The sequence below is a fragment of the Acinonyx jubatus genome, chromosome B1 (assembly GCF_027475565.1).
Source record: "Acinonyx jubatus isolate Ajub_Pintada_27869175 chromosome B1, VMU_Ajub_asm_v1.0, whole genome shotgun sequence".
In the NCBI taxonomy this organism is placed as follows: Eukaryota; Metazoa; Chordata; class Mammalia; order Carnivora; family Felidae; genus Acinonyx; species Acinonyx jubatus.
Genome location: NC_069382.1, coordinates 52,778,469 through 52,805,415, shown reverse-complemented (window position 1 = coordinate 52,805,415; position 26,947 = coordinate 52,778,469). Strand labels below are relative to the sequence as shown.

Sequence of the window (26,947 nt, the reverse complement as noted above, 5' to 3'; positions counted from 1 at the left end):
TAAATAATAAACTTCAACATGTATTGAAAAGAATATTCAAGGTTACTGATATTCCAGTTTACATTTCAATGCCCCCCCCCCAAGGGTAGTTTAAACTGCATTTATTTTGTAGCATTGGGATAATAATGGTTATCTGTCTTAGAAGATTGTTAACAAGATTTGAAGCAAAGTGCTTGACAAGGCATTTGGCACAGAGTAAGCCCTAGATAAATGTCATTGAGGATGCTGATCTGTTTTTAATCTTTGCACGTGGCACAGAGAAAACCTGACAGTTGTCCCAGGGCTCTCCGTCCTTTTCACTGATCATTTCCCAAGTAGCACTGCTGATTCTGATCCTATCGTGCTTCGTCTGTGCTTACCTCTTTACCTCCCTCCATTAATTGCACATATTAAGGCCTCTATCATATCATGCAATATTTTCCCACTTAGTTATCTGGGCTTTCAGGACAGCTTTTATCGGTTCCGTTCTGAACACACGCCAAGATTATCTTCTCAAACACAACCCTTTTCATAACACCCACAAAAGATTTCCTACCGCCAACACAAAGTGCAAACCTCTTAGGATGGCACACAGGATGCTTTACAGCAGCTTCCAAGTCTAAATGTGATGCTAAACTTATAGAAACCTGATTCTCATTTGCTAAACTAATTATGCGGTTCGCCTCTACCTGGAACATCTTTCTCCCAAAGTCTTAAAAATCTTTCAGGCTGGGGCACCTGGGTGGCTCAGGGGGTGAAGCTTCTGACTTCAGCTCAGATCATGAGATCACGGTTCATGAGTTCTAGCCCCACATCAGGCTTCATGATGACAGTGCGGAGCCTGCTTGGGATTCTCTCTCTCCCGCTCTCTCTGCCCCTTCCCCCCCCCAATAAATAAACTTAAAAAGAAATAAATTTCACATGACAATTGTACTTAAAAAAAAAATCTTTCAAGCTCTGCTCAATATCTCCCTGTTTGTGAAGCTTCTTCCCTGACTCACTCAAGCAAAGTTTCCATTACAATCTTCCCATCAACCATAAAGCCACTAAAATCTTTAAAACATGGACTTTGTCCTTTATACGTTTGTTTCCCAAACACAATTGAAGGCAGGCATGTGACTGACTTACTCATCCTTGGCTCCTTGATGTCTAGTACTGTTCTTGAAGCAAGGTGGTGATTCAATAAACGTATGTAAAACTGAAAGGTTGATCTATTGCTATTCTTGGAATGGACAGTATTAAATGTAATTTAAAATTAAAGTAAATTAAATTTAAAAACTCAATAAATTTAACTTGTCTCACAAATTTCTCTTCTCTTGGGGAAAAGGACTACTTTAGACTATGGAACACTAAATTAAAGTAAAGCAAGTTTGTCTCTTTAGATAGTGAGATGGGGAAGAACAGAAAAACTTTTCCCATTACTTGCTTTCTGCATGTAGGTTAAAACATCGTTAAAGTAGGATTTGTCGCAGATAAACTGCAATACAACAGAGTTGTTGTATTGGGAATTTTAAGAACAACTAGCTATTTATTTACTTTTTGTGTCCATGTTAAGGGTGAGAACACCAAAACCGATGAATCAGAGAAGCTTGTGGTTGAGAAATAGTATGGGGATACTCAGTCTTTTCTCTCTACTATAAAATGCTTATGCAGCCAAGACGAGGTAAATGAAAAAAGAAACAAGCATTTGCCTTAGAAACCTTTAAAAATAAGCAGACTTTTTTTTTTAGTTTATTTGTTTATTTTGAGAGAGAGAGAGAGAGAGAGAGCACAAGCAGGGGAAGGTCAGAAAGAGGGAGAGAGAATCCCAAGCAGGGTCTGCTGTCGGTGCAGAGCCATGAGATCATGACCTGAGCTGAAATCAAGAGTCAGATGCCCAACCGACTGAACCACCCATGCACCCCCCAAAATAAGCAGCCTTTTAAAAGAGAAAGTTTTAGGGGTGTCTGGGTGGCTCAGTCGGTTAAGCCTCCAACTTTGGCTCAGGTTGTGATCTCAAGATTCGTGAGTTCAAGCCCCCCATGGGGCTCTGTGCTGACAGCCCAGAGCCTGGAGCCTGCTTTGGATTCTGTGTCTCCCTCTCTCTCTGCCCTTCCCCTGCTTGCACTCTGTCTCTCCCTCTCCCTCTCTCTCTCTCTAAAAATAAATAAACATTAAAAAATTTTTAATGAAAGAGAAAGTCTTATTGGAGGTTGCCATTTCTATCCTTTCTGGCTTTCTACTCATCAAGTTCTGTGTGTGTGTGTGTGTGTGTGTGTGTGTAAAGAGCTCTCCAGAAAGTGTTATTCCGCTTAGTTATTTATTTATTTTTTTAAATTTTGAATGTTTTATAGCAATGACAGGAAACAGGATTGTTTGGAGTGCAGCATTCCTCATTACTCACGCACCGTAACTTGTAATAAGATGAAAAAAGAGAGTGGAAAACAGAGATCAGTCACTGCTCTGTTGTATTGTGCGTGAAGAGATACTGAGAGGCAGCAACCCAGCAAGCCTGGGGACTGACTGGTGATCTTTCAGGACAAAAAAGAATGTTTGGGATAAAGTCCTGTGATGGGTGGGTCCATTTTGGATTACAACTGATAACTCCGGCCATTAAAGGGTTCAAATCAACTAGCAAGTTAACAGGCACTTCCTTGGACCAGTGAGGTTTTGGGAACTGTGAAAGGCCTGCTTTTCTGTCTTAGGTGCTATGATTATAATATGAAAAACGTATTCATTGCTCAATTGAATCTGAATCAACGCTGATTACAAACATCTGTATGCAGACAATTAAATTCAGAAATCTATTCCTTATGCTTTTATGCCAGGCTAAATCTGAAAAACATATTCCTCTGAAGTTTATCGAAATCTCTTCCTAGTATCTTAAGCCTAACACTCCCTTCACCCCCGACACCCACCCCCTCAGTTTTAATTTTCTGCCATTTGCGGGAATTCTAACCATCCCCCTTTGCACATTCTCCTGTTCCCTTCAACATGAGAAAGACTTAGAGATGAGGATAAAAGGGAAATCCAATAAGCAAAAGCCAGAGGTGGGATTTGGGAAAGCCTGTAACTTGATAAGGATTAGCCCCAGATAAGGCAGGCCTGGCAAATTGTGGTCTGATTGTGAAAGACCTGGCATGTCGGGCCGGAGCTCCTGGACTTCATGCCTCTGGAAACAGGAGGCAGGAAGTTTTGAGCAGGGGAGTGACCTGATTAGATTACACCAACACAATAGTTAGGGTTAATTGACCAGGACAGACACAGGAGGCTTGAGAGTAATTATGAGGAAAATCAAACTATATTAGCACCTGTAAGATATTATGTGAATCTGATCTTAGGCAGTGGATGCAGGTCAGAGAAAAAGAAAAGAGATAGGAAAAACAAGAGGCCCCAGGCTAGAAAGATCCAACTTTCTGTCTCAGTTTTATAAGAAGTAGCATGTTCACCACCATGAAATCCTAGGTGTCCACTTGTGGAATCCCATAAATTTATAACATCTCTTCCCATCTAAGATATGGGAAGAGGAAACAACAACAAAAAGATAAATTTTATCATATCACTTTAGCAGCCATCAGATAAGGATGATGAATTTAAGAAAAGTGATGCTGAAATCATCCTCCTTGCCCAAGAAACTTCCTCACCCCCACCTCCACGGGCAGAAAGAATGGAGCCGGTCGTTAACTAACATTTTGTAAGTCTTTTACCACAAATTGAATAAAATAAGCATTGGAATTATACAAAATTAGGTGGTCACTGTGACTCATTTAAAAAGGTCCTCGCCAGAGCCTAGAAGAAGGCAGCCAGATTGCAGCTACACAAGCAGCAAAGTAGGACCCCACAGTTCTGGAAAGCCTCCTACCAGGATGCATAGAATCAGACATCAAGGGAAGTTTGAAAGGAAGCAGAATAATGCGCAAATACCATAGTGACCCTTTACAATTAAGGAAAGTGTTGCCACAAATGGTTTTTACTTCGTAGAAACTTAATGGCGAAGACCATTATGTAGTACTGTAGAATGGAAACGGAGTTCAAAGAGATTTAAAGCTCTTTTGGCCAACTTCTCACTTGTGCAGAAATGCTGGGTACAGCATCCCTAATAGGTGCTAGTATTAGCTTCAATCATCTCAACGATCAACAAAATCTGTGCCTCCAGGACCAGCATATTTCATTTGGAGTATCCTCGTTCTTTGTTTTTAAATTTTTTTTTTTACATTTATTTATTTTTGAGAGACAGAGAGAGACAGTGTGAGCAGAGGAGGAGCTGAGAGAGAGGGAGACACAGAATCCGAAGCAGGCTCCAGGCTGTCAGCACAGAGCCTGATGTGGGGCTCAAACTCACGAGCCGTGAGATCATGACCTGAGCCGAAGTCGGACGCTTAACCGACTGAGCCACCCAGGAGTGTCCTCATTCTGATGGTAGCTTATACCACATCCCTTGTGCCTCTACTTATTCGAAGTTCTGTTCCCTGGAGAAAACTATGTCTATTCTTCCTGAAACAACTCCAAGTATTTGAAGTTTTGTATATTTCTCCCATTGCGCTTAAGATAAAAATCCAAACTCCAGATTTCCAAAGTCTTCTTAAAATGTGCTACTTAGGCTCCGACCCAATATCCTAGAAGTCATATGATGAATACAAAGAACAGTGGAATAGTAACTTCTGGGGTTTGGGGAACGTATATTTTTAAAGACAGTCTGGGATGCTTTAGCCACTTAACAGACATTTCACTCATCGAATCAACAATCTTTACTTGATGCATATCATGTTCCCTGCACGGTTTTATATGCTGGGATTAGATGGAGACCAGACACAGATAAAGTCCTTGTTTCTACAGAGGTTGGATTAGAGTAGAAAAACCATCATGCAGTGAAAAAATAAATGATCAAGATAAATTCACAGAGAATCAATGCTATGAAGGCAAAAACTAAAACAACTGTGATGTGATAGCCTCGGGAAGGACTATATGGTTGGATTAAAATGGTAGTCATGGGGGACTGTACTGAGGAGGGAACATTAGAGCCCAGCCAGTCTTGGAAATCTATGGGAAGAGGGCCCTTAAGGCTGCAGAGTGAGTGCAAGGCCCCAAGGGGAAAGTTTGACACTAAGGTCAGAGAAGCCATAAGTCTAGAGGGAAGTCAGAAACAAAGGAAATGAGAACAGGTGAGATCCCAGAAAGAGGATTTTATCTTAACGGCAAGGGGAAGTCCTGGGGTTTGTAAAGAGAAGTGTGGGATGATTTAGTTTACAGTTTCATCAGTCATGCACTTACTTGTTTTCTGTTGGGTCTACCATTATATGCACTGTTCTTTCTCTCTTTGGACTCATTAGCTAATTATTATTACAATTTCTTCTCGGGGTGCCTGGGTGACTCAGTCAGTTGAGCATCTGACTCTTGATTTTGGCTCAGGTCATGATCCCAGTGTCTTGGGATTGAGCCCCACAACAGGCTCCATGCTGAGGGCAGAGTCTGCTTGAGATTCTCTCTCTCTCTCTCTCTATCTCTCTCCCCCACTCAGGTGCCCTCTCTCTCTAAAATAAAGAAATAAATAAAAAATAATCAAAATAAAGAAATTCTCCTTTTTTATCTATAGAAGAAATTCTCAATTAGTTTATTAGTTATATATTATTTATCTTTTTCCCCATATTTTATTTAAATTCCAGTTGATTAACATACAGTGTAATATTAGTTTCATGTGTAGAATTTAGTGAACATTATTTATCATGATGAATTTATTAATACCTAATATTAATTTGTGGTTTTTACCAAATCCTAGAAAATATAAATACCCGAAAACCCGAACTCTATTTACTCCCTCTTGATGTCTATGCTTTCATATATTTTAAATTCTGTAAGTCATTATTTTTGTTGCTTAGTGAAATAAGTATTTTTTTTATCTATCACAACTCTTTTTTTCTATTACTTTTCATACTTTCCTGAATTTTTCTTCCTCTATCTGGGGATCCTTTCTGGTGGCTTAAAGCCTCCTTGCTTTTATTTCTTTGAATGGGGATATGCTGTGAAAAATTCTCTCAGGTTCGCCACCCCCCCCCCCCCCCCGGAATATTATTGTGCCTTCAATTTTGAAAGATTTTTTAAATGTTTTATTTATTTTTGACAGAGAGAGAGTGTGCATGCATGCTAGTAGGGGAGGGGCAGAGAGAGAGGGACAGAGAGAATCCCAAGCAGGCTCCACACTGTCAGCACAGAGCCCAATGCAGGGCTCAGATTCACAAACCGTGAGATCATGACTTGGGGTGAAATCAAGAGTTGGCCGCTTAACCAACTGAGCCACCCAAGGTGCCCCCAATTTTGAAATATTTTTTTTAAAAATTTGTTTAATGTGTATTTATTTTTGAGAGAGAGAGAGAGAGACAGAGAGAGCAGGGGAGGGGCAGAGAGAGAGAGGGAGACACAGAATCCAGAGCAGGCTCTAGGCTCTGAGCTGCAAGCACAGAGCCTGACATAGGGCTTGAACTCACCAATGGTGAGGTCATGACCTGAGCTGAAGTCTGACACTCAACCGACTGAGCCACCCAGGTGACCCAAAGATTTTTTTATTGCATATAGAACTCTAGGATTTTTGTTTGCTTTAGGACTTTGAAATATCATTTCATTGTTTTCTGACTTACATAGTTTCTGTAAGAAGTCAGTTGCCAATTTTTTTTTCTCCTTTGAAAATAATGTGACTTTTTCACCCCTCTGGCTGGTTTTAAGATTTCCTCTGGTCATTGGTTTTCAGTGTTTTTTTACTATCATTTAGCAAAGTGTGCTTTTGTCTTGTCATTTGTATTGTTTCTCGAATCAGCATCTTGAATTACTTTGGAAAAATTCTAGAAAATTAGTTTCAAATATTGCTCCTGCCTCAGTTTCTCTTTTCTTCTTTTCTAGCCCTCTTTTCTAGGACATCTGGGATGCGTGGCCTGAACCCACGAACCATGGGAGCCGAAATCAACTGTTGGGTGCTTAACCCACCGAGCCACCCAGGCACCCCCTTATGTTAGATAATTTTAAGTCCACATTTCTTTCTTTCTTTTTTTTTTTAATTTTTATTTATTTTTCAGAGAGAGAGAGAGAGAGAGAGACAGAGCATGAGCAGGGGAGGAGCAGAGAGAGGGAGACACAAAATCTGAAACAGTCTCCAGGCTCCAAGCTGTCAGCACAGAGCTCCACACAGGGATTGAACTCACAAACTGAGAGATCATGACATGAGCCGAAAGTCAGATACTTAACCGACTGAACCACCCAGGCATCACAAGTCCACACTTCTTTCACCCCTATGTCTGTATTTGCCATCCCTCTTTATCTTTGGTTTCAGCTTAGAGATTTTCTGCTGGCCTAATTTCTGATTCACAGATCAAATTCACAAACCTCTTCAGTTTTGTCTAATCTTTTATTTCATCTATTGTTTTCTTAATTTCAGTAATTGTATTTTCAGTTCTAAAAGTCTTCTTTTATTTGTTTCTGGTTTTTCAGCAAAATTCCCAATCTTGGTCATCTAGTTTTTGAACGTATAAATTAGAATGATTATTTTTTTAAATTTTTTTAATGTTTATTCATTTTTGAGAGACAGAGACAGAGCATGAGTGGGGGAGGGGCAGAGAGAGGGGGAGACACAGAATCCGAAGCAGGCTCCAGGCTCTGAGCCGTCAGCACAGAGCCCGATCCGGGGCTCAAACTCACGGACTGGGAGATCATGACCAGAGCTAAAGTCAGACGCTTAACCAACTGAGCTACCCAGGTGCCCCAAATTAGATTTTAAAGTCCACTCCTGATAACGCCAATATCTAGTCCCTTGAGCCTTTTTTCAAACAAAATACTTTTCTACTGTTTCTCTGTATCTCTGCTACTTTTTAATTGCTAGGAATCGTATATGAACAATTATAGAAGCTGTGGCTGATTACTTTTTGCCAGAGAAGGTTTTCATTAGCTAAAGGTAGATGAGTAGAATAGTAGTGTATCAGTTAAATCTGAAAGGGACTCAGATGGCTCGAGTCTGGATTTTCGTCTGTGTAGAGCCTGGTCTCTATTTCTGGTTTGCCCTTATTTGTAGAGTATGGCCTTAGGGGCCCCACATGAGGCTACTTTCTATGACCTCCCCACCAAAATTGGGACTCTTACTGTTTTCTCTCCCACATGTGATGCTGATGAGAACTATGCTTGGTTTTTCAGTCTCTTAGCAGCCACTTTATATGAGCTTGTCTGCCTCTCAAACCCAGCTGTTTGTGAGTTGTTGACTGGCTTGTGTTGAAATTGGCTTCCAGAGCTTTAGGCTTTCTTCTCTGTACTTCTTTCTCTATAATCTTTCCCTCTGGCTCCTTGGTCACCCTAAAGTCCAGTAGTTTTCTTCCAACCATGTAACATGTTAAAGTTTACTTGTTTATTTTGAGAGAGAGAGAGAAAGAGAGAGAGAGAGCGTGCACACACACACAGGCACGCGCACAAGTGGGGAAGGGACAGAGAACGAGAGGGAGACGGAATCCCAGTCCCAAACTGACAGTGTGGAGCCCAATGTGGGGCTCGAACTCACAGACTGTGAGATCATGACCTGAGCCAATGTCTGATGCGTAACAGAGTGAGCCACCCAGGCACGCTGTGCCGTCTGACATTTAAATTCTGGTCTATTCTGCTTCTCTGCAACTTGGTAGCCATTAGCCATGTTCTACTGTTGTCAGCATCTCTGAGCATTTAAAACTCAGCCAGTGTCTCCAAGGATTAGTAGTAAAAACACCAAGCTCATTTCACTGAGTTTCTCTTCTCTCCAGCATCTTGATCCCTCAAAATGCTGATTGCCTGGGTAGCTTTCCTTTGCCATCAGTCAAATGTGTTTTATTATTATTATTATTATTATTATTAAATCAAGCTTTTTCAGTTTTCTTTTTCTTTATCTCTCCTTTCTTCCTTCTTTCTTCTCTTCTCCCTCCCCCCCCTTTTTCTTTCTCTTTCTTTGTCTCTCTCTCCCTCCCTCTCTTCCTTGCTTCCTTGCAGCCCATCAAGGCCGGAGGCTACTTGTAATTTTTACGTTATGGAGCATTCTGTATTTTAAATAGTCTTTTTTTCTTTTTTTTAAGATTTTCACATATATATTTTTTTTATAACATCTTTGTTTTCAAAGCCTTCTTACATCAGGTAGCATTTGCCACATAACAAAGAACGCCTATATTAGTGGATTAAAACTATTTATCTCTTAAATTCTGTGGGTTGGCAATTTGGTCTGGGCTCAGCTGAATGGTTCTGCTGCATGAGTTAGGCTTGTCTAATCTCGAATGGGGCTCACTCGTGTAGCTGCTGCTGCCTCCTGGAGTGTCTGGGAATCGGCCAATTAGCATGTTTTGGTGTTCTTCCACGTGGTCTCTCATCCACCAGCAGGTTAGCATCAGCCTTGTTCGTGAAGAGGCAGGATTCCACGCGTGAAAGTAGAAGCAAGCAAAAACCTCATGTTGGACATCATACCGTATTGATTTTCCTGCATTGTTTTGACGATGGAAGTCACGAGGCCAGCCCATACTCAAAGGGTGCAGAAACAGACCCCATTTGTTGTTGAAGGAAGCTGAAAGAATTGCAGCCATTTCTTTTTTTTTTTTTTTAACAGTCCACATGCTTGATACATCATTAATTCTAATAATTTAAGTTTCTTGGACTTTTGTAGATTGATAGTCACATCCAAAGCAAATAACAATAGTTTTTTTTGTTCTTTTCAATTTATATATTGCCCTTTCATTGTCTGATTGCACTGGATAGATCATTTGATTTCAAATAAAAGCTGAGATGGTGGACATTCTTGATTTGTTCCCAATTACAGAGGGAAATTTTTTTTTAACTTTATTTATTTAGAGAGAGACAGAGACAGAGCGAGTGGGAGAGGGGCAGAGAGAGGGAGACACAGAATCTGAAGCAGGCTCTGCAACTGTCATTGCAGAGCCCCATGTGGGGCTCAAACCCACGAATGAGATCATGATGTGAGCTAAAACTGAGAGTCAGACACTCAACCCAGGTGCCCTATGATTAAACATTTCACTGTTAATACGCTGTACTTTTTTGGTGGATACTTTTTGTAAGGCTAAGAAATCACACTTTTATTATCATTTTTATACATTTTGTGACAATTAAGAGGTTAAATTTCATCAAATATTTGCATATATTAAGATAATTATAGGATTTTCTTTTAATTTGGTTAATATGATAATTCTCACTGAATAAATTTGGATGTTGGACCAGATTCAATTACCGTAATAACCCACCTTGTCTTCTGTTATTTTTTGACACGGAAGAATTTTTTTGTGTGTTAACTTTTAGGATTTTTAGACATATGTTCACTATAGGAAAAGTGCGGTTGGCCTATAATTTTTTTCTTTTTTTTATAATGTCTTTAGCAGGTTTTCAAATCCAGGTTGTAAGTTGGGAATTGGCTTCTTTTTCTGTACTCTGGGATAGTTGATGTAAAGTTTGAATTGTTTCTTCCTTAAATCTTTGGGAGAATTAACCAGTGTGAAGCCATCTGGGCAAAAAAAAGTTTCTTCTTGGTCTGTTGTACTCCATCTTTGGGGGGATCGAGGTACCAAATCTTTGGGGAAGTTATGCCATTTTCACATGTTCTACACTGTCAATGCAAGTTTCAAAACCCAAGGTTTAAGTCTAAACAGTTAAAGGCTTTTTCAGTCTGGTTTGTAATTTTTTTTTTAGGTGGACAATTCCTTAAAAAAAATTAGTAGACTCCTAATTTGCTCCGGTCAGTTTTGTTTGCCTGAAAACAATCTTTGTCATAATAGTCACAATGATCAAGCTTTGATATGTTTCTTTGCACCTCCTCCCCCCATTCTTCTCTTCCTCCAACATGATGGCAGCTATGTTGAGATAGGCAGGCTTGGATGGAACTCTACACTTGCGATTTGTGACAGACCTATACTTTATTATTATTATTTTTTACATTTTTATTCAAATTCCAGTTAGTTAACATACAGTGTAATATTGGTTTCAGGTGTACAATCTAGTGATGCAACAGTTCCATGTCACCAGGTGCTCATCACAAGTACCCTCCTTCGTCCCCATCATCTGTTTAATCCATCCCCCCGCCCACCTCCCCTGTGGTAACCACCAGTTTATTCTCCATAGTTAAGAATCTGTTTCTTGGTTTGTCTCTCTCTCCCTTTTTTGGTCTCCTTGCACATTTGTTTTGTTTCTTAAATTCCACATATGAGTCAATCATATGGTATTCGACTTTCTCTGACGGACGTATTTCACTTAGCATAGTATTCTCCTAGCTCCATCCACATGGTTACAAATGGCAACCAGCCAATTCCAGCCTGAGCTTACCTCTGGGTTCTATACCTTACTAAATGTAACAAAAAGTACAAAACCACACCACCATCATTCTGTCTTCCAACCTCTTCACCTAGAAATCAGCCTCAGTAGGCATAGAAGACAATATAGTGATCAAATGTTTGCTTAACGTGGTCCTTCATTTTTCTAGTCTCACCACCTGCTCCCCACCTAGTAAGCCAATGCACTTATGTTGGATTTGGTTGTTGTTTGGCAACATTATACTTCTGTGTCACCTGTATTAGCTAAGGTAATATCCAGTGCTGCAGGAAAGAAATCCCAAAATAGCAGGAGCTTAACAAAATAGAATTTACCCCTCTCAGACACAAGAATTCAATGCAGATGTAGAGTGGGCAGCATTCCAAGAGGGTGATTTAAGGATTCAGGCTCCTTCCATCCTACAGTCCCCTCCCCCCAACCATTCAGAGTCCCAGAGTCTACGTGGATAGTGGACAAGGAGATCCTCACTTCCAAAGCAGAGATTTCACAGTGCCTACTTGTAGGATTGTTATCGCTGCTATTGACCAGTGACCCTGTTCTTTCCTTTTCCAAGTGAAAGAATTTATTGTAGGTTTTCTCCCTTTTGTCATCACTATGCAGTGTGTGTGTGCACAGGTCAAATTATCTTCTGAGTTGATAGGTCACTAGATCATGAAAAGCCACATGTACTAGTGGAGAGGACTGTGCATCTACTGGGATCTAGATTTGAGTTCCATGTAGTAACTACATGGGAATTTTGGATGTTTCCCTTGAGTGGGGGTGTGTGTATTCAATGTGAGGGACAGTGTGTATATTCAGTATTTATAGAGATATTTGGTGTGGCAAAAACATAAAAGATGTGTTTGCCCATCAAAAATGCATGCTCCCTTTCTACTGTATAGAGTTGGTTTGGGGAGGCTTGTGTCTACAGGTTCTATATTTCCCAGCATTGTTTGCATTTGAATAGGGTCATGGGACTAGTTTTCCCCAATGGGCTATGTGTAAAAATAATTTATGTTATTTGTAGGCTGACATGTTTAAGAAGCAGGTATACCTTACCCATTTTTCTTCTCGAGTCTACTGGCTGAAAGTGAATGGTCCCAAAGACCTAGACAGTGGAGCTACAAGGCAGAAGGATCCTGAATCACCTCATAGAAAGCTGCTCGCTGAGTACGAGGATTGGATTCCTGTGTGAGCAAAGAAAAAAGTTCTATTACTTTAAGTCATGAATTTCGAGGTTTATCTGAATCCTCTGCTACTCTTAATGATTACAAGTATACATAGTTCTAAAAATTCCCTTATGAGCACAGGAGCAAAACATTTGAAAGCCACTGATCTATTCCAGTTACTTCCCTCCCCTCCCCTCCCCTCCCCTCCCATTCCTTTCCCTTCCCTTCCCTTCCCTTCCCTTCCCTTCCCTTCCCTTCCCTTCCCTTCCCTTCCCTTCCCTTCCCTTTCCTTCCTTCCTTCCTTCCTTCCTTCCTTCCTTCCTTCCTTCCTTCCTTCCTTCCTTCTTCTCTTTTTTCTTTCTTTCTTTCTTTCTTTCTTTCTTTCTTTCTTTCTCTCTCTCTTTCTTTCTTTCTTTCTCTCTCTTATCTATCATCTATCCATCTGTCCATCCATCTTATCTATCTATCTATCTATCATCTTCACTTCATGTATATGTGTAATTTATACACACACACACATATATATACACGAATTTAAGTGCAGATAAATAAAAAAAATATATTTATACATTTAGATTGTAGATAATAGTGTCTGATTAACATGCGACTACTTTAGGGCAACCTAAATCCAGGAATTCACCACTTCATTACAATTTAAACTCAGCAGGTTGAATCCAAAAATCTGATAGGATTTAGTAAGACAGGAAACATGTTTTAGTATCAATGAATCCTTTTTAGCATGTATACAGTGATGGTGAGACAGTATTTCTTAAGTACATGTCTAAAGTCACAGCATAATGGGGCGCCTGGGTGGCTCAGTCGCTTACGTGTCTGCCTTGGCTTCAGGTCATGATCTCGCCATTAGTGGGTTTGAGCCCCGTGTCAGACTCTGTGCTGACAGCTTGCTCAGAGCCTGGAGGCTGCTTAGGATTCTGTCTCCCTCTTTCTCTACCCACCCCTGCTTGAGCTCCGTCTCTCTCTCTCTCTCTCTCTCTCTCTCTCGAAAATGAATAAACGTTAAGAAAAAACAATGTTAAGTACCAGCATAAGACAAATAAGACTAATGATCTTGGGGCGCCTGGGTGGCTCAGTCAGCTAAGCGTCCGACTTCAGCTCAGGTCACGATCTCGCAGTTCATGGGTTTGAGCCCCGCGTCGGGCCTGTGCTGACAGCTCAAAGCCTGGAGCCTGTTTCAGATTCTGTGTCTCCCTCTCTCTCTGCCCCTCCCCCGTTCATGCTCTATCTCTCTCTGTCTCAAAATAAATAAACGTTAAAAAAAAAAAAAAGACTAACGATCTTAATGATTAGTGATAGGAATTGGTAAAAATCCATTCATCTCTATGCTCAAGTGCATAGGCTATTACATATATGCAAGGTGTTTGCAGGGTCATTAGCTATTGTGCAACTAGACCCCAGACCGTTGCACCATTTTATTTTTATGGAGTTAGAGTTATCTTTACTCATGAATCTTAAAAATAAGCTTTAGTGTGTGCTAAGTAGCAAGCTCAAATCTATGATTACAGTAGGAAAATCTCAAATGTATGTTGTGACTGTCACTTGACTATTTATTTTCAAATCCATTCCCTTCCATCTTACTGCTCAGCCCTGTATCACAAGGGGCAGACCCTGAGAGCTACCTTTTCCCAACTTCCTCCTGAACTGGGAGACACTGACAGAATACTGAAGGGAAGGCCAATAGGAGATTTCAGAGTTATTTCCTCCTTGTACCCTCTCTTAGTGACATTTCTGGCAGTGGCTGCCTTCCCCCAGCATTCCAACTCAGGTAGTGTTGCTGGTTGCTTTATCATCCCATCCTTTTTCTTTGGCTCCTCAGTTCTTCTAATACCTTTATAACTAGCTCCCCATATTCGATTCCTTTAGACTTGAATGCTGTTTCCCAGACCACACCTTAATCAATGTACGTATGCAGTAATGTTTGTATAGAACATAATATATTGAAACCTGGATATATAAATTTACCAACAAAATAACCGTTCAAGAATTATTTGTTGAATGAGTGAATTTATGGGTGAAAGTGTTACTTAAAAACTGGGAGAGCGGCACCTGGGTGGCTCAGTTGGTTGAGCGTCCGACTTGGCTCAGGTCATGATCTCACAGTTCGTGAGTTTGAGCCCCATGTCAGGCTCTGTGCTGACAGCTCAGAGCCTGGAGCCTGCCTCGGCTTCTGTGTCTCCCTCTCTCTCTGCCCCTCTCCCTGCTCACACTCTGTCTCTCTCTCAAAAGTAAATAAACATTAAAAAAAAAAAAAGTACATGTATCTAAAAACCAAAAAAAAAAACACAAAAAAACTGGAAGAAAAAAGATATTTTAATGGCTCAAAGTTAAACTTAAAAACTCTGTTAAGGGACGTCTGTGTGGATCAGTCAGTTGAGCGTTTGACTCTTGATTTGGCACAGGTCATGGTCTCATGGTTCACGAGCTCGAGCCCTATGTCCAGCTCAGTGCTGACAGCATGGAGCCTGCTTGGGATACTCTCTGTCTCTCTCTCTCTCTCTCTCTCTCTCTCAAAAATAAATCAACTTTAAAAAAGCATTTAAAAAACCTACTGAAATTTAGTGTAACTATACATTGATGATGAAATTTTAGTACCAAGAATTAGAAGTGGTGCTAAAACATTTGAATGGACCCATCGGATTAAAATGGTAGTATAGTTAGAAATTCAAAAACAAAGTCTAGAGGTAATGATTACAGTCAATATTAAAGCAAGTAGTTATTGAAACTTTTTGAACCTTACTGTGCTTCACAGTGAGATCATATGTTGAGTACAATTACATATGCATGAGGAAACTGCTGTATTTTCTATTCATTTTCTTCTCTTTCATCATATCCTCTCCAATGTGATACTCAGAGTTGTGAAAACACGGTTCTACATATGTTACAGGAACCATAATAGTCTTTGCAAATTTATCCAAGCGATTAAGATGTAACGAATCCTTGTTCATGCTCTTCCTCTGTAGTGACGATTGCTTTTGTTAGCTCAGCATGATCACCCCCTTTCTGGTAATGTCAGCAAATTGGAAATGATTCCTCTCCTTGTCTTCATCCATTGGGTTCAGGTCAACTTCCTGCCCACCTCTCCTGTCCCCCCACCTCTCTTTCTCTACCACCTTTGGGAGAGGCATGTCATCTGGTTCTGGCCAAGCAGAATGATCATCTCTCTGCCCACGAGGGCTGTCTCAGTACTTGGTACATAACCTAACCAAGGCCAATGAGCTCTGTCGATTCTTTTGCCAGACTGGAAGCTGGTAAGAATCAGGCTACAGATCGTGAAGCCATCCTATGGACATTGCTGCCTAGGAGGGAAGCTAACAAGAGGAAAGAGGGGCACCTGGGTGGCTCAGTCGGTTAAGTATCTCTTGTTCCCTTCACATGATCTCGCAATCATGAGATTGAGCCCTGGGTGGAGCCTGCTTAAGAGTCTCTCTCTCCTTCTGCCTGTCCCCCCTCCCTCTCTCTCTCTCTCAGTAAAGAAAAAGAGGAAAAGAGATGAAGACTGATTGATGCCACCATTTGTGACCCTGGGGCCAGTTACCTCGTCCCATGCACCGGGCACTAGTAAATTTGCCTCTTGAAATTCAAATATAAAAAAGAAGCTACCCTTCAAATGATATTTAGTATGCAAAACGACTTGAATTTTATTAAAAATTTACACTTTCAGACCTCTTCAATATCCTAAACTTATGAAGATGGGGGAAAAAAAAGACAGAAATCATCACATCATCACTTGTATTGTAAATGGCACAAGTATCAAATTATTTTGATATGGGAAAATTAAGTTTGTTGGACATTTCAATGCCGTTTTCAAGTCTTAATCTTTTTCCAGCGTCCACATACTTTTAGTTTTGTTGTTCTGGGAGCACTGCCCTATTTAGTAAGGCAAATACATTTCGAAAAAAATGCATATTATTTACATTAGGATTTTCATTGAAAAAAATATAATTAAAGAAACTAACGCTTCCCCTCCCCCAAATTTAATATTTTTTTTCCCAATTAGTATACAGAGATATCATATAACATTATAGGTTTATTTAAAGCTATTTATAGCAGATACATTTTAATGTAAAATAAACTTTTAAAACAGATAACTCATTTTTTTCAGTTCTACTCAGTATTTGATTTCCAATGTCTGCAGAGTTCATTGATTTGAGAAAAAATTTCCAATTCAAAGCACAAAGTATATTGAGGGCTGCCAGTACAGAAAAGTATCCATACATGAAAAGTTCTAGCTATAGCATTGAACATTACAGTAGGAAAATCTGTTAAGATAAGTGACGTTCCACATGCCTATATTATTATTCAATGACGGCTTCCTGCCACAATGTATGAACAAGTTTTTGCATTATTACAACTTTTCTATATCAGACATTCACTGATGTTTATTTCTTGCTGTTTTTCAAATACATTATATGAACCTCTAGATAAGTTATTCATATTCAAATTACTCCTTAAAAACGAAGGCCATAGTTCTCTATGGTAGAATTAAAACAGAACAAGATAGGAAAACACTCCAGTGTCTCTAGAAAATATTCATCAATCTCAAATGGATGGAATTTGCTCCAAGCAGGGAGCTTTGGACTTCACAGGCAGAGTGAATCACTCATACAATACTCTATGGGGAAAAAAAAAAAAAAGATTGATTTGGAAATCTTGTGCTCTCACTATTATTAGCATTAATTATTACTTGCAAATAATGTTACCCAACACAGCTGCACTTACTGATCTGATCTTAAACCACCTGACAGGGAAAGTAGCAAAATATCACCAGCTACCTTTACCTCTTGTTAATAGGACTTTGAGCACACAAAAACATTTACAATCGAAGCTGTGACAAAATCAGTTTCTTCAACAGCTGCGCACAGAGCACGAATGAACTTCTGGAGATTAGAAAAAAAGTCATTTTGAAAAGTAGGCACTTTTGAGATGGGTACAGATAAAGAAGTTATCTGAAAAATACTGTATTTGTATTTTTTTTTCTTAATGAGGCTATCTTAAGTAAAATATTTAAAGAGCATTAACTATCCTTTTTGCTGTAACTGTACAAGTTTATTCCTGAGATTTCTGGAGAAAATCATATTTTTTATTCGTTTTTACATTGTTTATATAATTTTTTTAAAGCTTATTTATTTTGGGGGGGGAGGGGCAGGGGGAGAGAGAGAGAGAGAGAGAGAGAGAGAGAGACAGACAGACGGACAGACAGACAGAATCGAAGCGGGCTCCATGAAGTGCAGAGCCTGATGTGGGACTCAAACTCACGAACCAAACCGTGAGGTCATAACCTGAGTTGAAATCAAGAGTCAGCTGCTTAACTGACTGAGCCACCCACATGCCCCCCAAATTAAATTTCTTAAAACTAGCAAATAGGAAAGAAATGGTTTTCCTAGATGGGAGGCCGAACTGTGGGTCAACATCTCAGCCAGTTACTTTCTGTCACTTTCCCATACATCAGATTTTTCATTTGGGATATATTCACACAGTAATTTATTCCTTATCTGGCCCCCAAATATGCCACATCTTTAAAGAGCTGAAATGTTCAGCCGAAATGTGGTATGTAAGTTATTGTTCCTAAAAATTTGCCATTGTAGGTAGCTTCTCTCTTTTGAAGTGAGAACATAAAAACAAAATGAGATTTTTTACATCTGGTTTGATTTAAATAACAATTCAAGTATCTCCTTTGAACTGATACTCTGAAAAACATTAATATTTATGTACCACAAATTTAAATACATTTTCTGAAAGGTAGAATATTCCCTGAATATCCTTTGTTTTAATCATTACTCAGACTATAAAGATCAAAAGTTAGCTTTGGTTCATGTCATATTTCTGATAGTTCCTGATTTTTTTAAAAATTTCTTTTAATGTTTATTTATTTCTGAGACAGAGAGAGACAGACAGAGCATGAGTGGGGGAGGGACAGAGAGAGAAGGAAACACAGAATCAGAAGCAGACTCCAGGCTCTGAGCTGTCAGCACAGAGCCTGACGCGGGGCTCGAACTCACAAACCGCATGACCTGAGCCAAAGTCGGTTGCTCAACCGACTGAGCCACCCAGGCGCCCCAGTTCCTGAATTTTTTTATTCAAATACTCCACTAATCATTTAGAAATAAAATTAGTATCAAATACACGAAGGAAAGCTTCAGACAATGACATTTCCTTTAAAAAGCTATATTCAAATGAAGATATGTTCTAACAGAAGTCATTAGCTCTTATTTTCAGCTATGGCTGATATAGAAGATGTTCACTGAGTTTTTGCATGAAATGGAGTTGTTTCATAGTCTTGAAAATGGATTCCCTTAGAAGTTGTGATCTTCATAATAGCTCCATTTAAAGCATCATCTTCAATGAGCGTTATTAATCCATTCGCAATCATTGATGGGCTAAAAAGGAAGGAAACATTGTTTTTTTTAAATTTCAGTATGAGGCATAACTATCACTACATTTTGAATTGTTTTTGGAGAATCTACTAGCTTTAACAAGTATTAGGGAAATGCACGTCATGAAGCTATTGCTACCTCCATTATTTTATTCAATTTGATATGAACTAAATTATATGACAACCTTAGTCATACATTTCCTTGCCTACCCTGTCATTTTGACAGGAAGAACTTAGGGGCTTATTGTTTACATTGAGACAATGATTATTTTCTCCCCTCGAGCTTACAGATCTTAGACTTAATCAGATGAAAAGGGTCTTAAAATCGAATCACAAAGAATTAGAGATAACGCTTCTTGAACATCTCTTATTTATCTGGTGCTATTTTAAGTACCTTCCATGTATCAATGTATTCATAGCCTTTCAAAAGTCCCCTGTTTGTTTTCGTGTTGTCTCAATTTTATAGGTGAGAAAATTGAGGTAGCCAGAGGTTGAGAGATAACATTTCTGGTCAGAGATAGAACCAGGATTTGATCCGGGGGGGGGGGGGGGGGGTGGTTCCTTCAACCTGATAGTTACGACTCCACGCTGTGAAACCCAACTGCTCAAACACAGACACTATTCACCAACCATGTGTGTTGATTCTTATGAAAATGGTTGGAGTTAAGGGGCCATGTGAGATGTCACAGGAGGCAACTGTGAATATTTCTTGGTATTTAGTCAGATAAAGGTATCATTACTTCCAAAAGCCTCACATTAAAAAAAAAAAAATCTCATCATGGCTGAAGGCAATTACGATGCACTGACTGTGTCTCAAAATTCATAATGTGTAAACGTATTCTGTTCAGGAGCCCAGAAAAAAAAAAAATTCTCTTTTGAGAGTTTGCTGAACCAACACGTCAAAGCTGGCATTAGCTTCTCAAATTTAAAAGGTTATTTTTCCCCTCTTTATCACTTAAGACTAGATGGTACTTTAACCACAGTACAAAAGAAAATAAGTACTTACTCCAAAATTCCATAGAATTTCATCATATCCTTGATGTGATCTTTATATTCTATATATTGTCCCATGTTTTCTTCTTTTTCAATGGATTCGAGGATGGGTGTATTAACAAAGCCTGGGCAAATGGCATTCAGTCTAACACCGCTGTTCATGAGATTAGCTGCCATCTGTTGATGAGAAGTAGAAGGTTGCAGGTTTCAAGCTTTGTAAATGTATACCATGGGGCACACTGATAATTAAAACCATTTCAAAGAGTCTGAAGTGAAAAATGCTAGTCAGATATCCTTCTAGCTACAGGACAATGACAGTGGTAAGGTTGACTGGTAGCAGAAAGCAAAAGAATACATACCTAAAATGCTGAATGAATTCCTGAAAGCCTCAGTTAATTAATTCTTCAAAAATTAGTTTCACTGGGAAACTCCTGAAAATACTTGATTATTTAAGCTGATCTTATCTACTGAATTCTGCAGGAACCCAAATGTAAAAAGCTAATGCTCAGAATTAATATCTCAGGTTTGCTTTCAAAGATCAGGGTTGTAGAACAGAGAACATTTCCTTAAAAAATACTGTTAGTGGAAAGTTTGCGACTTTGATGGATTCTAAAGATACTCTTGATAATATGTACCATCTGGAAAGTAATTTAAGTATTTTCAGACTAGCATTCTTTGGCTTAATTTTTCACCTACTGATTTTATTTAAAGTATCTGTAGAACAAAATGCAGTCGATTATTTTTCCATTCCATTTGCTTTCTTGTAACCTCCAAAATCAAGTCATAGAGCTTTTGGGGTCATTTATGGACAGGCACAGAGCAGTGAGAAATTTGAGTTGCTATACACAAATGTTTCAGCTAAGATCAAAAAAGATGCACTTCGTTCTTTTTCAGCTCTTATAAACAAAGGTCCTTTTGTGATATATTTAGTCCATGTTTTTCTCACTTTTGTGCCTTTTGTTGGTGACTTGGCTATTTAAAATGACTCCCAAGCCTAGTGGTGAAGTGCCGTTTGGTGTTCCTAAGTGTGGGAAGGCTGTGATGTGCCTTATAGAGAAACTACATGTGTTAGATAAGCCTGATGCAGGCATGAGGCATAAATGCTGTTGGTCATGTTACTATAATACATATTGAACACAATACACATTAAATAAGATGTGTTTAAATACAAATATATTTAAACTAGGCTATGGATGGTTGATCAAAAATGCTGTGACCAGAGGCTCGAAAGAATGTAACCCTGTATTTCTCCTAGGAGCAACAGTTCAGTATTCTCTAATTCAGTGTTTGCGAGTGAACTGACTGTACAGGTGTCCATTCTTGTCCATTCTTGTCATTGTAAAGAGGGAGTTTCTGGTATTTCAGATTTGCTTTGTTTTGTAATAGCTTTATGCGTTCACTGAAAGTTGAATTACAGAGTAAGTCTTTGTAAAGTAAATAAAATTTCCAATCAATTTGAATTAAGAGCTGCTTGTCTTCCCTTTTGATTGCACATCTACTGTTCATGCATCTATTTCCTCTCTCGCCATCTCTTCTCTATCTCTGTCTGCCTCCTCTCTTTGTCTCACCTGGTCGGCCCACTGCAGAGACTTTCCCAACTGTCCTATTCTCTTCTACACTTGTCCTAATACATTCTCTAAACAGTAGCCAGAATGGTCTTCAGAAAATGGAAACCTGATCTTGTCCCTCCTCTGCATAAAAGACCCCCTGGTAGCTGCATTTAGAATAAATCTAAGCTCATTACTGTGGCGCACAAGCTGCTTTTCATCTGGCTCCCACTTCGGACTCTCCCCTTCCTCCTCAGGTTCCATTCAAATGGCCTTTTTTCAGTTATTATAAAAAGGCAAGCATTCTCACTTCATGCCATCAATGCATGTGGTCAGTTAGGCCTAAAATATTCTTCTAAGCTCTGTGCACCTCTTACCCTATGCCCCCATGGAGACATCCCCCTTGACTACTCTCTCTGGTAAATGCCTATTCCCCCCACCACCCCCCCACCCCGTGCTCTCCTTTTTGTCATATTTCCAGTGATAAGTAATATCTGGGGCACACTGCATATTCTACTCAAGGAGGGCTAAAGTTAATTTTTAAATTTGGAGCCAATTTTAAAAATAAAGAGTATCTTCCCATTTTTTGCCCTTAGGAGATTTTTCAATACCACATCTGTGTTTAGGACCGACTTCATTTTAAAAGGATCTAGTCTTCATTTGCCCCTTGATGTGACTTGAGAACCATTTTCTTTTTTATAATAAAGATTAAAGGATAGTTTATTTTTCTATTTTTAATCCAGATGTATTGAATTCTGATTTTATTCCCCTCTACTTTCTAGAACTCATGTTTCATGCAGGTACAGAAAGAGAAAAGGAGACATTGTAGTTGTTACATCCTCACCGCTGCTGAGCGTGTGAATCCAATTATGCCATGCTTTGAAGCACAATAAACAGGCTGTTGTGCAACAGGCATGAGTCCTGAAACAAACAAAAAATTTCAACAACTTAACTAAAAAACAAGCAGACAAAAACCAGGAAATAGTTGCTATGCACATGGATAATTTGTGTCTGTTCTATTTTAAGCTTATTCTACAAAATACACTAAAATCATCATTGGACAACTTTCCTTCCACGATCTCTATTACACTGTCCAGAATTTATGGTATATAAGTGACAGCCTAGGAATGAAGTCAAGAGTGATATGTAAGCCCTTCTGTCTCCCTGACCTTCTGTCAAGAGAAGTCAGTGTTATCTAAAACACAAACAGGAGCGCCTGGGTGGCTCAGTCAGTTAAGCGTCAGACTTTAGCTCAGGTCATGATCTCATGGTTTGAGTTTGAGCCCCACGCCAGGCTCTGTGCTGACAGCTTAGAGCCTGGAGCCTGCTTCGGATTGTGTACCTCCCTCTCTTTCTGCCCCTCCCCTGCTCACGTTCTCTTTCTCTCTCTCTCTCTCTCTTTCTGTCTCTCAAGAATAAGTAAATAAACAAACAAATCACAAACGGAATCATCTTTAAATTCCAGTAAGTTACCATCAATTTTCAGTTTTTAAGGCTGGATCTTAAAAAGTATATATTCTATATTTGTAAGACTTGCAAATGGCTGAGGAAGTTTAAATTTCTTAAGCGGGATATGGAGATTAGCTGTCCTTGCTATAAATTAGTATGTATTTCCCCATCACCACTTGTACTGAATGATGCCTGTAAGTGTTTAAGAAAATTCAAAGTAACTTCATTTGATTTATATCTGTAGTGGATGCCTAGATCTTCTTGCCCATGACTTAGGAAAAGAAAACCAGAAGAAAGAAAAGAAAAGAAAGAAAACCAGAAGAAAGAAAGAAAGAAAGAAAGAAAGAAAGAAAGAAAGAAAGAAAGAAAGAAAGAAAGAAAGAAAGAAAGAAAGAAGGAAGGAAGGAAGGAAGGAAAGAAAACCAGAAGAAGGAAAGAAAGAAAAAAAGAAGAAAGAAAGAAAGAAAGAAAGAAGAAAGAAAGAAAGAAAGAAAGAAAGAAAAAGAAAGCAAGCCACAACTAAAAATGTATGATTCCATTTTATTTCATTTCATAATTACGCACTCTAATAGAATTCAAGCAATTTTAGAATTGGCTTAATTTTCCACATATGCACAGTAGTAACTATTCGAATGCATGACTAAATTCATGGCCTGCAGAAATAGTATTGTAGCACGCACAGCATCTTTTGTCCCCCTACCTCTGAGCACAACCCCCCAAAAGAAACAAAACAACAGGAAAAACCTTTTCCTGAACAATCAAATTCTATTTCTAGTCCTACTACTACCAAGTTTATTTGTCAGAATTGTCAATTTTCTAATCAATAGTGAAACTTTCAACTAGAGCCATTTGTCTATTTCAGTGTTTAACAAATTTCTTCCATTAACTCATTTTAACATTTTTAACACTGTGACTTCTCTGAGTCAAGGGACAGCGATCTCTGATTATTATAATGTTATTAATATCAAATGTCATGCTAATAATACTAAATTATTCTGCTGAGACATGTTCATCTCCACCCACCTAACTAGTCCCAGAGCACCGCCAATCAGTTGAGTGTGTTGTGCCAAAGTTCAGCACTAAATGCAGACCTTAACCACTCCCTGGGTGCCTGCCAGGTCTCAATTTATAAAGTATGTTTGCTCAAGAGCACTTTAAATCCCTGAGGATGGTAGATCACACGTAGTGCGTCCACCCAGTGACCTCAAAGTATTCTAACATGTGGTTCTCTTCTTGTTTTTTGTTTTTAGGTTTAGTAAAATGTGTCAGTTAATTAAGTTCATTAAGGTCAGCCACCAAGAATTCATGATGCCTCCACCGTGTACACAGGACTGTGTATCACCGTGTATCAGGACTCTGGGATAAAGGGAGTAAGCAGGTGCAGCCAGGCATTGCTGCGTCTTGTTCTTCTGAGTTAGTCGTGGCTTTGCCCCTCCTTACAGGTCTAAGAGATAAAGGCAGTTGGTGCTAGGACCGTGTCCACGGACTGTAGGAAGTTGCAGAAGGAGCCGAAGGCAGAGAAAAGCTGGCGCAGCCAGAGACAGAAAGCACAAGGGCGCTGTTCATAAATGTTGTCTAAGATGAACTTGAAATGGACTTTTGTTACTTCTGTGAAGGTACTGAACTTCTGAACCCAAGCTGGTTCAAAGTATCACAGAAGTGAAATAAATCAAGTACTGTTAGGTGGGTTCCATTTAAACAGGCAAGCACAAAACATATACTTCTCTTTAAAGGCACAACTGTAAATGCAACCAGAATGGGAAAAATTTGCTTCCATTTTTAAAGCGGCACTTGGTTTTATGAATCTTGTACCATTATAATGACATTTTCACTGCGATCCTGCAAAATGTTGACTTGTGCTTTGCTTTCACTTTTTGATATCAGATCAAAGGCTGTATAAATCAATAGGAGACACTCAGAAATTGTGTCCTTTTTTTTTATAACTTTATGAAGGCATAAATGACACACAAGAAACTACATAAAGTGCACAATTCAATAAGTTCCAACATATGTAAACACCCATGAAACCATGACCACAATCAAGATAATGAACACATCCATCAATTAAAAGTCTCCTCTTGTGCCTTTGTCACCCCTTCCTTCTGCTTCCTGCCCCCCTTTCCCTGCTCTAGGCAACCACTGATCTGCTTTGTGTCACTACAGTCCTCCTTTTCTAGAAGTTTATATAAACATAATCACATATTGTAAACTCTTTCAGTCTGACTTCTTTCACCCAGGATAATCATGAGCTTTACCTACGTCATAGTGTGTATCAATAGCTAATTTCTTTTCTTTTTTTTCTGAATACTATTCTACTGTAAGAATATACCCATCAATTGCATATACTTTCACCTGTTGATAGATACCTGGATTGTTTCCAGTTTGGGGGTATTACAAGTTAAGAGAATTCTATTTTTCAGTTACTTAGGCAAGCCACAGTTAATTTGGAGACTTTTTTTTTAATCTTCCCAGCATATATAGATCTTAACTGTTACTTCTTATGTTTCGAACAGGAAGGGTGGGTTAGAGATCTGTATCCCCAAATCTCATTTTACAGACTTATTTTTCCACAGTGTATCTTTTTCTGAAGATGTATATTTTTGAACTACAATGCCACAAATCTGGTACAATGTCCTAACTTGGTTGGGTTTCTGAACCCTGGTGAACCGTAGGCTGCTACTAATCCTAATTCAAGAGGATTTATAGAAGTACATTCATTTGAGATCTATGTGTTTAGTCTGTTTCAAGTACAAGGCACAGGGAAGCATATTTAAAATATACTCTATTGAAATGAGTCCCTCCAGTGCTGAAAGGCCAGATCACTGCCAGTCATCCAACTTCAAGGAAATATTGCCAGTATGTAACTAGCTGGCCAGTGGCTGGAATTACTGTGGGTTTTTAACATCTTGCAAATTAATACCGATATGCACAGGGTATTCATGTTAAAGGATTTAAGAACAACAACAAAACAAAGGATTATGACAATGAGATAGCAGTCTCTAAAGAAATGACGTTTTGTTTAATGTTGTGAGAGAGAAAGCTATTATTTGTGCTTAAAAATGGATACCTTATACTGGGGCACCTAGGTGGCTCAGTCGGTTAAACGTCCAACTTGTGATTTCGGCTCAAGTCATGATCTCATAGTTCATGAGTTCGAGCCCTACACTGGGCTCTGCACTGACAGTGTGGAACCTGCTTGGGATTCTCTCTCTCCGTCTCTCTTTGCCCTTCCCTCTCTCTCTCTCTCTCAGAATAAACTTTATTTAAAAAGAATAGTTTTTTTAATCCTTAGTCTAGACCCAGCATGATGCAAGTTGACTTACAGAATTGCAAAATGAGTCTCTCCAAAACATAACAGGTCTAATTACTTACAGGTTTATGTCTACCCTAAGTATAGATTCATTTGGGAAAAAGATTCAATAGGGATGCCTGGGTGGCTTAGTCGGTTAAGCGTCCGACTTTGGCTCAGGTCATGATCTCACAGTTCATAAGTTTCAGCCCCGAATCTGGCTCTGTGCTGACAGCTCAGAGCCTGGAGCCTGCCTCAGATTCTGTGTCTCCCTCTCTCTCTGCCCCTCCCCTGCTCGCTCTCTCTCTCTCTCAGAAATAAACATTAAAAAAGTTAAAAAAAAATCAATGGAAGGAGAAATTCTACCCACAAAATAAATGCTTTCTATAAACACTCAGGATAATAACACCAAATAGCGAATGACTGGATGAGATAATTACAAAAAAATTTTTAAATACCTGAAAATTACATATGCAATTACAGAACATAGAAGGAAGTCACTTAGAAAAATACATTTTCCATTTCCACATCAGTTCTTCTATCTTTAATATTCTTTCTGCCCATATTTACAACAGATAGCTGTAACCTCTATATCTCATAGAAGGTAAAAAACTGCAAATCTGCTCAGACAAGGCAATTGTACCGAATCACCAAACATACTTCCTTTCAAAGGGACAGAAGCCATGTCAAATAGATTACACAGAAGTGCTGAAGAAATTCCACTTAGGAAAACAAACTGAGAATCCAAGGACACCAATCCTCGCATGCGAAACTGTAGCTCAGCAGCTCAGCCAAAAAGCAGGAATCTGAACCTCTCACGTTTTCTTTACGATCAAAAAAGAAAACATCTACC

At 39.1% G+C, this 26,947-nt stretch overlaps 1 protein-coding gene across 2 annotated transcripts in view; it reads right to left on the bottom strand.

Annotated features, from left to right (window-relative positions):
- Positions 1-16,452: 16,452 nt before the first annotated feature.
- The window catches only part of HPGD (15-hydroxyprostaglandin dehydrogenase), a 29,571-nt gene continuing 19,076 nt past the window's right edge, over positions 16,453-26,947 (bottom strand). For both annotated transcript variants that reach the window (XM_027069265.2, XM_053216700.1), the window contains 3 exons: positions 22,201-22,277; positions 19,823-19,986; positions 16,453-18,820 (listed from right to left, as the gene is read on the bottom strand). In XM_027069265.2, coding sequence (XP_026925066.1) covers positions 18,682-18,820; positions 19,823-19,986; positions 22,201-22,277 — 380 coding nt within the window. In that variant the 3' untranslated portion in view covers positions 16,453-18,681. The remainder of the gene's footprint in view (positions 18,821-19,822; positions 19,987-22,200; positions 22,278-26,947) is intronic.